Here is a 13,153-nt window from a genome sequence, read left to right as displayed (position 1 = left end):
AGTCTTTTCATTTGCGATGACATGGATGGAACTCGAGGGTATTATGCTGAGCAAAATAAGTCAATCAGAGAAAGACAATTATGGTTTGATCTCATGGATATGAAAAATTTGAGAAACAAGACAGAGGATCATAGGGGAAAGGAGGGGAAAATCAAACAAGATAAAATCAGAGAGGGAGACAAAACATAGGAGATTCTTAATCTCAGGAAACAAACTGAGGGTTGCTGGAGGGGAGGAGATGTTAGGGATAGGGTGTCTGGGTGATAGACATTGGGGAAGATATGTGCTATGATGAGTGCTGTGAATTCTGTAAGACTGATGAATCACAGACATGTCCCTATAATACATTATAGGCAAATTTTAAAAAAAGAAACAGGTTGCATCCACAGCTGAGGAAGGGCATGGGTGGGGCCAGTTCATCTCAGGGAAGGCAGAGAGAGGCTGTCCAGAGGCAGGAAACCAAAGGAGAAGCATGGCAGCACACTGCAGGTTATAGAGCATGTTTATATGCTGTGCCTTTTGGTGTTTGTAACAACCCAGTGAGGCAGAAAAGGAAGAGTTTGTTTATCTTCAGTGAGAGAAAAGAAGCAATGCAACATGATAGTAAGTGACAGAGTCAGGAATTGAACTCAGGGTGGGCTGAGTTGCAGACTCAGTGCCTTTCCATTATACTAGGGGCCTGTTACAAGTACCCAAACCAGCACTGGTACTCTTTTTTTTTTTTTATAGATTTTATTTATTTATTTGACAGAGAGAGATCACAAGCAGGCAGTGAGGCAGGCAGAGAGAGAAAGGGAGAAGGAAGCAGGCTCTCTGCTTCTCTGAGCAGAGAGCCTGATGCGGAACTTGATCTCAGGACTCTGAGATCATGACCTGAGCTGAAGGCAGAGGCCCAACCCACCGAGCCACCCAGGCACTCAGCACTGGTACTCTTGTCTGTAAGGAACAAGACTGGTGAATAGTATTATTGACTTCTTTTTCCTCAATAAAGCTGAAGATAATTAGTGTCATTACAACTCACCTCCAGCTAATTAAATTCCCCCAGCTTACCTGGGTGAGGGAAACTGAGCAGTTCTATCTTCTATGAGTTAATAGCTACTAGCTACAAACCTTGAGGCCACATTGGACCTGCATGGGCCTGCATGGTCAATGAATTAAGATCAGCATCTGAACCTGTGATCCAGGCTCTCAGATTGTAGTCAGTGGCTCTCGTGCATTGAGAGATACATTGCCCATCCCCAAACTCTCTGCTCCAACCACTAAACCAGGCTCCCTCCTCCTGGCCTCAGTAAAGGCTATTTGCAGCTTAGGCTCATGGCTGGGCCCAGAACACTCTACTCCTGTTTTGGGGCTTGGGATAGATGGGCAAAGAGTTGCCCAGCAGAAGGGGAAGCCAGAATTTCAAGAATCCTTCACTTAGAAAAAATATGGGGAAATTTAATTTCCCCATGAGTTTTAATATGAAGTTTTAATATGATTTTTAATATGAAGGAGTTGGTTTCATGATCTATGTGGGCTATGTGAATTGGGACTGGACCATACCAAGAAGGAGCTCAGAGAGTCAGCAAATTGAATAAATTCAGTAGAAAAATCAGGTCTGGTGATGCCTGGGTGGCTCAGTCAGTTAGGCATCTGCCTTCAACTCCGATCATGATCCCAGGGCCCTGGGATCAAGTCCCACATTGGGGATCAAAAACCAATAGGAGCAATAAATAGGCACTTAATCAATAAGTAGTCATTGGAGTGCCTATTATGTGCCAGACATTAGAATGGAGAACAAACAGACACAGTCCCTGTTATTAGGGCACTTACATTCTAGGCAGAGAGACAAATAATATTCAAGTAACTAAATGTACAGTTCCAGACAGCAAAACTGCGAAGAAGACCATAAGATAGTCACATACAGAGAATAACATAGGGATGGAACATTGGGTAGAGGGTCAAGGAAGGCCTCTATGATAAAGTAGTAATTAATATGAGACATGCAAATGACAAAATGAAGTCATCCATGCAAAGATTTTGGTGAAGACATTTCCAGACAAAAAGCACAGTAATTTCAACAAATGGTGTGGATGACTTGATGCAAAAGAGTAAAGATACAAATGTAGTGACCCAAAGGGGCCTCACACAATACATAAAAATTGACTCAAAATGGACCATAGAGCAAAATATAGAGCTAGTGCTATCAAACTCTTAGAAGACAACATAAAAACAAATCTTCAATACTTTGGGTTAGTCCATAGTTTCTTAGATATGACACTAAAAGTACAAGCAATTAGAGGAAAAAAAATAGATGAATAGTATTTCATCAAAACAAAAGTTTTTTGATGCAAATAATACCACTAAGAAAGTGAAAAGACAACCCACAGAATGTGAGAAAATATTTGCAAATCATGCATTTGATAAGGGATTTATTTCCAGAATATATCTGGAACTCTCTAATTCAATAAAAAGATAACTAATTTTTTAAGGATAAAGGATTTAAGTAGACATTTCTTCAAAGGATATATATGAGGGGTCAGTAAGCATTAAAAGGATGTGCAACATCAATCTTTAGGGAAATGCAAATCAAAATGTTAATGAGATACAATTTCATATCTTCTAGAATGGCTATAATAAAAAAGGTGGATAATAACTAAGTATTGGTGAGGATGTGAAGAAACCAGAGTTCTTGGTAAAAGGGTGCAGCCACTTTGGAATAACAGTGTGGCAATTCTTCAAAAAGTTGAATATAAAGTTACCATATGGCCCAGCAATTCTACTCCTTGTTGTATAACAAAGAGAAATGAAAACATGTGTCTACACAAAAACTTATACACAAATGTTCAGTCACAGTGTTTTTCATATTGGTCAGAAAGTGGAAATAGCCCAAATGTCCAATGACTAGATAGGTAAATTGTGATATATCCATATAATGGAATATTATTCAGCAATAAAAATGAAGTATTGCTATATGCTACTACATGGATGAATCTTTAAAATATTATGCTAAATGAAGGAAGCCAGCCACAAAAAGCAACATGTTGTGTGATTCCATTTTTATGAAATTTTCAGAATAGGGACATCCATGGAGTGAGAAAGGAGATTAGTATTGCCTTGGCTGGGAATGGGGCTAGGGGAGATGGATCACTAATGGGTACAGAGTTTCTTTTGAGGATGATGAAAAGTTTTAAAATTAACCATAGTGATTGATGGTTGTATAACTGTGAATATATTAAAAATTATTGAATTATAAATTATAAAAGGGTAAATTTTGTGGTATGTGGATTATATTTCAAATAAAGCTATTATGAAAGAAAATGGGGATTAAAAAAAAAGGAACGAACAGTAAATGCAAAGCCTCTGGGTCCACATTGAAGTGAGTGTGAGGAGCAGAATGGTCAATGGAGAATAGGAAAAGGAAAGTCTGGTAGAGGCTGGTTCACAAAAGATCCTGATTTTATTCTAAGGGAGTTTAGATTCTACTTAAGGGAGTTTAAATTCTGAGGCAGGCATTGCCATCCCAAATAATCTCATTTTACAAAACCTGCTGGGCTTCCTTCTTTTTCGAAGGCCCATGGCTCTGCCCCCTAGCTGTCTATACCAGTTCATAAGATAGAGCTCTCTGTCTTGGTGATCACAGCTTTGTAATAAAGCTTGAAATACGGTAACGTGCTGCCCCCAGTTTTGTTTTTGTTTTTCAACATTTCCTTAGCGATTCGGGGTCTCTTCTGATTCCATACAAGTTTTAGGATTATTTGCTCCAGCTCTTTGAAAAATACCGGTGGAATTTTGATTGGAATGGCATTAAAAGTATAGATTGCTCTAGGCAGTATAGACATTTTAACAATGTTTACTCTTCCGATCCAAGAGCATGGAATGGTCTTCCATCTTTTTGTGTCTTCTTCAATTTCTTTCATGAGTGTTCTGTAGTTCCTCAAGTACAGATCTTTTACCTCTTTGGTTAGGTTTTTTCCCAGGTATCGTATGGTTCTTGGTGCTATAGTAAATGGAATCGATTCTCTAATTTCCCTTTCTGTATTTTCATTGTTAGTATATAAGAAAGCCACTGATTTCTGTACATTGACTTTGTATCCTGCCACATTGCTGAATTGCTGTATGAGTTCTAGTAGTTTGGGGGTGGAGTCTTTTGGGTTTTCCATATAAAGAATCACGTGATCACCAAGACAGCATGGTACTGGCATAAAAACAGACACATAGATCAGTGGAACAGAGTAGAGAGCCCAGATATGGACCCTCAACTCTATAGGCAAATAATCTTTGACAAAACAGGAAAAAATATACAGTGGAATAAAGACAGTCTCTTCAATAAATGGTGCTGGGAAAACTGGACAGCTACATGTAGAAGAATGAAACTCAATCATTCTCTTACACTGTACACAAAGATAAACTCAAAATGGATAAAAGACCTCAGCGTGAGACAGGAATCCATCAGAATCCTAGAGGAGAACATAGGCAGTAACCTCTTCGATATCAGCCACAGCAACTTCTTTCAAGATATGTATATGTTTATAAAAAATAAAAATTAAAAAAAAAATATATATATATATGTTTATAAAAAAAAAAAAGATATGTCTCCAAAGGCAAAGGAAACAAAAGCGAAAATAAACTTTTGGGACTTCATCAAGATCAAAAGCTTCTGCACAGCAAAGGAAACAGTCAACAAAACAAAGAGGCAACCCACGGAATGGGAGAAGATATTTGCAAATAACAGTACAGACAAAAGGCTGATATCCAGGATCTACAAAGGACTTCTCAAACTCAACACACACAAAACAGACAATCATATTAAAAAAATGGACAGAAGATATGAACAGACACTTCTCCAATGAAGACATACAAATGGCTATCAAACACATGAAAAATGTTCATTATCACTAGCCATCAGGGAGATTCAAATTAAAACCACATTGAGATATCACCTTACACCAGTTAGAATGGCCAAAATTAGCAAGACAGGAAACAACATGTGTTGGAGAGGATGTGGAAAAAGGGGAACCCTCTTACACTGTTGGTGGGAATGCAAGTTGGTGCAACCACTTTGGAGAACAGTGTGGAGATTCCTCAAGAAATGAAAAATAGAGCTTCCCTATGACCCTGCCATTGCACTACTGGGTATTTACCCCAAAGATACAGATGTAGTGAAAAGAAGGGCCATCTGTACCCCAATGTTTATAGCAGCAATGGCCATGGTCGCCAAACTGCGGAAAGAACCAAGATGCCCTTCAATGGACGAGTGGATCAGGAAGATGTGGTCCATATACTCTATGGAGTTTTATGCCTCCATCAGAAAGGATGAATACCCAACTTTTGTAGCAACATGGACGGGACTGGAAGAGATTATGCTGAGTGAAATAAGTCAAGCAGAGAGAGTCAATTATCATATGGTTTCACTTACTTGTGGAACATAACAAATAGCATGGAGGACAAGGGGAGATGGAGAGGAGAAGGGAGTTGAGGGAAATTGGAAGGGGAGGTGAACCATGAGAGACTATGGACTCTGAAAAACAATCTGAGGGTTTTGAAGGGGTGGGGGGTGGGAGGTCGGGGTACCAGGTGGTGGGTATTAGAGAGGGCATGGGTTGCATGGAGCACTGGGTGTGGTGCAAAAACAATGAATACTGTTATGCTGAAAAGAAATTTTTAAAAAATAGGCAAAAAAAAAAAAAGCGCTTTCTGTATCAGGAGCTGACCATGTTATGTGGCCTTTTTTTTTTTTTTTTTAACTTAAATCATACCTCCTTGAGTCCTCAGGGCTTTCTTTGCACATTTTGAAAAAAAAAATGTGTTTTATAGAAGAAAAGCAGAAACTGAATTATCAAAATAGTAAGTTTGGTTAATAATGAAAATATGTATATTTCATGTACTATCCAAATAAAGCCAGGAGTCAAAGGCAAGCTGAGCAACATCTGATAAATTCGTTTAAAGCAATATGTGCTCTATATGACAATCAAGATTATGTTGGCTGGCCCACAGAGGAAAGCGCCTGATGGGTGGGGTTGTGACAAGCATTGTAATACAGCATCAAACATCTTTGCAGTTGTTTGTTCCATGCTCTGTACTCTGCTGACTTGATGACCATGGGGTCTTGTTGCCTCATCCTCACAGGAAGGCTCTCACAGTCCTTTGTCAGGGGTGAGAACCAGCCCCTTGCAGAGATAACTGACCCCTACCTTTGCTCTTGGGGTCCCTTCACACCCGTCAAAAGGAGGAAGCTGTGTTTCCTGAGAATCTTATCGATGGCGTGCTCTGTTGCCAAGTCCTATGACGCTGGTAGGACCCCTCCCAGTCCTTCCACCCCAGCACAGGAAAGGGCCTGTGCATTATTTACATTGTCTGGGTTTCAGAACAGGACTAGCTTTAGTCAACAGCAAGAGCAGCAGAGGCAGAGTGAGCATGCAGAAAAAAGGACTGCTAAATGTGCGCATCGCACATGAAGAGGAACCTCTCAGAATGATCCCTGTGTAGGGGCTGGGACTTTCTTGCCTGGTCTCTAATTCCAACCATCAGAGGAGGTTCTCACTGTAGAGAAGGACTCTGGGCACCTTTTCCTACCTTGTATTCTCTGGCCCAAACGCACTCTTGTCATAACTCTCAGAGACAGAAGGGTCAGGCTTTACAGACCAGGGTAGGCCTGAAAAAATTATGAAGACTACTCAGATGTGTACAGTTTATAAAGTATGTAGCACATGCATTCTCTTACTAAGTCTTCACAATAAGCCCGTGAGTTAGTTATAACAGCAGCTAGCATCTCCTGAATGCCTACTCAGTGTGGATGTCATGTATACACACACACACATTTACACATGTATGCATACATAAACACATGTGTGTCATATATGTGTGAATATATACACATATATCTATATATACGTGTGTATATATACAAGGTAGATATTATTCCCATTTTACAGATGAGCAAATTTAAATAACTTATCTGAAGTCACAGAGAGTAGTGGGTGCTGATGGAGGACTGATGCCAAGATCTAATATTTTCTACCACCCTTCCTCTGTAAGAGTCCATATCTGGGCAAATGTCTTGTGATTACAGAGCTCACACAAAGGGTACCCTGCATCTTTTCCAACTGACCAATTCTTCTTACTACATTCCTGGAAAGACATGGTCTGCTGGTTGTTCAAAGTCACTTTTTGGTTTTATTTCATAGGTTGGATATAGTTCATTTGCATGTCTTTTCTTTTTCACAGTGCCCCTCCACTCACCGAAAAGGAAGTTGAGGTAAGTGATTCCAGTGCTTTATGAAATTTAGTGCCTAAGCTTGACTGGGTTTATCGAAAACATTCCATTTTCTGGCCTCTGCCCCTGACAATTTTGTACAAAAATGAGAATGTGTGATTGTGGGATAATATGGAAATTGTGATCAGCCCTACTGAAATGCTGAGACTCCCACCCCAGGTGATGGAAGATTCTGGCAAATTTGGTCAGAAATGAGAAGGTAGCTGGAAATTCTACACTTCTTCAAGAATGGTTTATGCTCTTTAAAAATATGACTTAGAAATGCAAAGTTACTGAGAGGCTGCAGAATTGAACCAAATTTATTTCAAAATTAATCACAGATGGTCAGATTTCAAGTTTTAAACTTTGGTCCAGAGGAAGAAGGTACTTCCCTTCTGAGGGTTCCAGACACAAGGAAGGTAGCTCAGCCAAGGTAGGAAGCTGTGCTGTCAGCTCATCAGCCTTCCCTGATTCCTCCTTTACTCCCCTTGGGGTCTCCTTGTCTCTGTAGAGATGCTATCCCAATGGGGTTGGTGGGTGAGCTGAGAGGAACTTCTCTGCATTTCATTCTGGTGAGGGGGTAGGGGAGATGGACAAAGACAGTGCATCCCAGGTGAGGTGGTAAGGTAGTGAGGACCTCTGATGCCAGCACCTAGTTTGTTTCTAAGAAATTAGGTTGGAGTTGATAGAAGGAAGAGGGTAAGAACCTGAATGAGTCCAGAATCTTTTACTCCAGGTTGGGAGGTTAAAAGGTTTTAAAAGTCTTTGTAGCATTGTTTGCCACTGACCATAAGAAGATGAATATTCCCTTTCTGAGACCCAGTGGACTGGACAAGTAGAGGAAGACACACAATGTGAAATGTCTCCCAGAGACAGTAACAATTACCTTGTACACAGATATTGCACTTAGTTCATCACACACTCACATCCATCCTTTCAACAGATCCTCCAATCAGCTCAGTGAAGTTGGTAGAGCAGGAATTAGAACAAAGGACGAAATCAAGTGATGAACTAATTTACCCAAGGTCCCAGACCCAGTGCTTAGCAGAACCAACATTTAGACCCAAATATTCTAACTAAATACAGGACTCTCTCTATATCACACTGCCATGAAGGGGACAACTCAGGTATAGAAAAATAAACATTGAACATTATTGATAAACTTGACTGGACTGAGGCTTGGGTAGGACAGAAAATCCCCACCCACTGACACCGGTGAAAATGGGCTATGGGCAGTTTGTTTAATGACCAGCTTCTATCTGCCGGTGTGTACTGACACAATTAGTGTTCAGCATGGTAACAACAGCACAGGCTTTGAAATCAAGTAGTGTAATATTTGAATCCTGGTTCTACTACTTCATGTCACCTTGAACAAGTTAATGACCCCTCTGGTCTCAGTCTCTTTACCCACAAAGTGACCACAACAGTTCCTATTGCAAATGCTTTTTGCGGAGTAAATGAGTCAAGGTGCACAGAACTCATAGCAGTGCTAGCATATTTGTACATGCTTAATGAGGAGTAGCTTCCAGGGTTGCCATCATTGTTGTTATTGGGTCAGTTCAAGGCCTTTAGTTCTGTCTGAAGATGTCTACCCACTGTAGGCCATATTACATGAACTCAGAAGATCAGACAGTGTTAGCTCACCCCAAGGGTGTAAATCTTCTACCACTTGACTCAGGGCAACGAATGGCGTAAAAATGAAAGCCATTGCTTCTTCCTGTGTAGAGTCCATCTGTTTATTTCTCCTCCCCGGTAGTTTCCTATCATGCCAGGAGTTTCATGTTTGCTCAGTCCACCTTGCAAAGTTTCATTCATGCATCCCGTATTTTTGGCATGGAATATTTGTTCCAGAAAACTTCTCCTAACAGAATCATACCTTTATGTCTTTAATATCCTTGCAGCTTCTTAAAGCTGCTTTCTGTGCAGGATTTATAATACTCAGACAAGATGCTGGTTGAAATTTGCTTTAAGTCAACAGTGCTTATATTTTAAATGGAGTTTCTTTAAATACAGTGGTTCCATGCAAAACCTCCAAAACGCATGTGTAAGAAATCCTAGCATGAATCGAAACTGCTTCACAATCAGCTATGTTGGGCTGAGTTTACCTAAACCTAAATACAGGATGTTATTTTCTTGAAAATAACAAGAAAAAGCAAAGTGTTATTCTTTTTCAGTAAAATGTAAGTAAATTTACTGTTTTTCAGTAAAATGCATTTGGTCTTCTGGTTCTGGAAAGGACCTAGCATGGACCTCAGGTTACTATTTCATCATCTTTTGTGCAGTTTACTATGAAAGGAGAATTTCACTTGTATGCAGCTGTTTTGGTGACTGTCTCCAGGAGCTGATGTAAAACGCTCATGCAAGAAACACACCTGTGACCTTGTTCCCTGTAATAATTCCTCCTAGCATCTCTCCTACACTCTTGTTCCCAACAGAATGTGTTTGTACAACTGTCCTTGGCCTTTAGAAATGACAGCTACACTCTGGAATCTAGAATTAACCAGGCTGAAAGGGAACGCAACCTAACAGAGGAGAACACAGAGAAGGAACTGGAAAACTTCAAAGCTTCCATCACGGTAATTGTGGATCCTGATGGGGGAATCCTTGACTGTCTCCCAGGGCTATGCCAGGTGTCCTGATTTACTCAGTCAACAAGTAGAGTATCCTGACATGAGAAATCAGGCCAAGGCTCTGAGCCAGAGAGAGTCTTCCTCAGAGAGCTTGGAGGAACTAAGGCAGAGACCTGAAGGCCTGGTTACCTTGGGGGCTGTGAATAAGGCCTCTGAGTCCTTGGAAGCTTCTCAAGAGTAGGCTAGGTGACCTGGGATGGCAAAAGGAGCTCCTTAGGAACTAGAGACCTGGATGTGATTCTCTTCTTTCATGTCAGTCAGGTATAGAGTATCCACACTGGGCTTTTCAATCCCCAGAAGGTGTAGCCCAGACCCTACAGAGGCCACTCTTTTCAGCCAGGATGAGGACCAGGGCTTGTCTTGTGACAGCTCAAGTCAAGTCTTGGTATGGACCCCAGCTGATGTTCCTTCTCACTTCCCAGTCCTCAGCTTCACTATGGCACCACTGTGAGCACCGAGAGACCTACCAGAAGCTGCTGGAGGATATTGCTGTCTTGCACCGCTTGGCTGCACGCCTCTCCAGCCGAGCTGAGATGGTGGGGGCCGTCCGGCAGGTGAGCCTCTTCAGCTCCCAGCCATCTGACTAGCTCAGCTCTGCCCACAGTAACTAGAGCACGAATGTAATGTAAGCAATGACAACTAGAGATCCCACTTACTGACGGCTTCCTCTGTGCCAGACATCCTGTGTACATTATTGTGTTTTATTAAGGTATTTCTGGTGGACCTCTAAACCCTTGAGGTGTTCCTTGGGAAAGGCTTTCTGTGAACATGTAAGTTTGCAAATTGCTGCCTACTACCTTCTTTTCTTGGAAATTTCTGACACATATTGCACCATCAAGGCTTTGAGAACACCTATAGCGAAGAAGCCTATTTAAAACTACCTGTATGTTTCCTAAACGTATCTGACTGAAGAACCACAAAATACCTATTCAACTTCCATGGAACTAGTATTTGGCAAATATGCTTTTAGGAAAAACTGCTTTGTTTCATTTAATCCTCCCAGCAACTCTGTAAATATCTTTTCCCCACAAAGACACGAAGCTTCAGAAAGGTAATAGCACTAGTGTGTGGCACAGCTGGGATGCAGACCCAGGTTTTGCTCCCTCTTAGCCACTTTGAAGTCCTGAAACACACAGGGCACCACCCTGATCCAGGATGGTGTCATGAGATCAGACTGCCTAAGCCCAATCTTGGCTCCATCAGGATTCACTGTGTGACCTCAGGCCATTTATTGAGCTCTCTGTGTTCCAATTTCTCCAGCCAATGCAGATGATGATAGCGTCTGTTATATTGGCTTACCATAATATTTGCTAAGCGCCTAGATGTTATTATCACTGCTGCTAGGACGGTGCTCACCTGTTATGCTGCACTGGTTACATCAGCAGGGTGTTCCTGGGACAGAGCCTAGAGCAGTTCTTGTCGAATGAAGGAAGAACAAGCCACTGGGCGGTCCCACCCCTGTGTTCTTCCGGGGAAAGGGCACCTGACTCAGCAGCACACCCAGGAAGTCACTCTGACTGGAGAAGCAACAAAGGGAGCCCAATCTTGGCTCCATCAGGATTCACTGTGTGACCTCAGGCCATTTACTGAGCTCTCTGTGTTCCAATGGCTACCTCCATTGGAAGCTTCCCTGACCCATTCTCTCAACATAGAGGACTTTCCTACCTCTCATCTCCTGAGGCATTGTGGCTGTGCTTATTCTTGTCCTCCGTGAGAGCAAGTGCCTGAATCCCCCTCCCTCAGCTCACATCACAGACAGCAAACCCTTAGAGGGCAGAGCTGCATCTTTTAATTGTGTCCTTTTAATTCTTCCAGCCCACAGGTTAGCTCAGAGCAAACAAGTGCCAACAAGCCTTTCTTCCAATTGCCCTGTGTGCTCACGCTCTCCTTTCCTGCAGGAAAAGCGCATGTCAAAGGCAACAGAGGTAATGATGCAGTATGTGGAGAATCTGAAGAGAACATATGAGAAAGACCATGCAGAGCTCATGGAGTTTAAAAAACTTGCAAATCAGAACTCAAGCCGCAGCTGTGGCCCCTCTGGTAAGGAACTGGGCTCCTGCCCCCATCTTGGCCCCGCAGTGTGGGTCCCTGATGGCTCTAGGCCAGGATCACATCCATCAATGCAACCTGAGGTGTTCTAGTTGAGCAAGGCTCATTGTCCTTGCCCAGTGCTGCCCATATGGGCCTCACAGCAGCTGTTCAGGTGAGACTAGGGACCAAGAAGCAGGAAACAAGAATAGTCCCAAAGCAACTCCTGACACAATAAACCACAGCAGTTGACCACTGATATGAAGCCATAGGCTATAAGAGCTCTCTCTACTTTATGAGAAGGACAGACCCCAGACCTTACAGTCTTTGTGTTTTGGAATACATACTAAGGAATTTAGGCCTTATCCTAGAAAGTATTAGGGATCCAACCAAATATTTAAGTTCACACACGGAGTTTAGAATGTTCCCTCATTACAGTGTGGAAGTTACATTAGTGGGACAGAGCCAGAGACAGGGAAACCCACAAAGCTGCTATTACAATAGTCCAGGTGAGAGATGAACCTGGGCAGTGGGAATGGCATGAGATCCTGGCTAAAAGAAATATTCCTGAGATAAATAGCAGACTCATGGGCAAGACAAATGTTTTAAAGAAACTCTTTTAAAAGTGTTCTGTACAATTGCTATAGGAGCACAGAGGTGATTCTTCCTGAAGGAGTCAAGGAAGATTTTACAGAGGGATGGCATCTGGGCAGTTTTTCAAAGTAAAAATAGGCATTCTCCAGGCAAGGGGGAAATAGACCCCAAGTAGAGGAAACAGTGTGGACAAGGATGTAGGTTTGGAATGGAAAGGGTATGGAACAAAGAATTTGATGAGGTTACAGTGTTGGGAGTGTGATGATAACAGTTTGAAGGTAAGCCTTGGTAAGCCAGGGCCATATGCCAGGTCATTCTAATAATTTGGGCCTTTGTCCTTGAGGCTATGAGGAAACGCTGGTGAATTTATACCATCTAACATGGTCAGATTCTATTTTCAGAAGATTTGTCTGACTTCAGAGTAGACAATACATTAGGAGAGTATAGACACTGAGGTCTGGAGGCACTTGCTGCAGTCCAGCATGAGAAGGATGGTGCCTTGGACCAGGATCTCTCCTTGAGAACCAGGGTCTAGGCTCTGGCTGATGAGGATGGTTTTAGCAGGAGAAAACAGACGTTTTAGTGACAGGAATCCCTGTGGAATGCAAACATCCGTGTTACCAAGAGCAGGAGGAGGGAAAGTATAACAGATGGAGGAACCTTTATA

The 13,153-nt window shown here is 42.0% G+C and overlaps 1 protein-coding gene across 1 annotated transcript in view; it reads left to right on the top strand.

Moving 5' to 3' along the window:
• Positions 1-13,153, top strand: part of IRAG1 (inositol 1,4,5-triphosphate receptor associated 1) — a 127,121-nt gene that overhangs the window by 86,124 nt on the left and 27,844 nt on the right. The window contains 4 exon segments of the mRNA XM_082683080.1: positions 7,207-7,237; positions 9,670-9,810; positions 10,287-10,418; positions 11,763-11,904. Of these exon segments, the coding sequence (XP_082539206.1) occupies positions 7,207-7,237; positions 9,670-9,810; positions 10,287-10,418; positions 11,763-11,904 (446 nt within the window).

This window comes from Mustela nivalis (genome assembly GCF_964662115.1).
Source record: "Mustela nivalis genome assembly, chromosome: 9".
Classification (NCBI taxonomy): domain Eukaryota; kingdom Metazoa; phylum Chordata; class Mammalia; order Carnivora; family Mustelidae; genus Mustela; species Mustela nivalis.
Note: the sequence above shows the minus strand (reverse complement) of the source record. Positions and strands in the feature narration are given on the sequence as shown.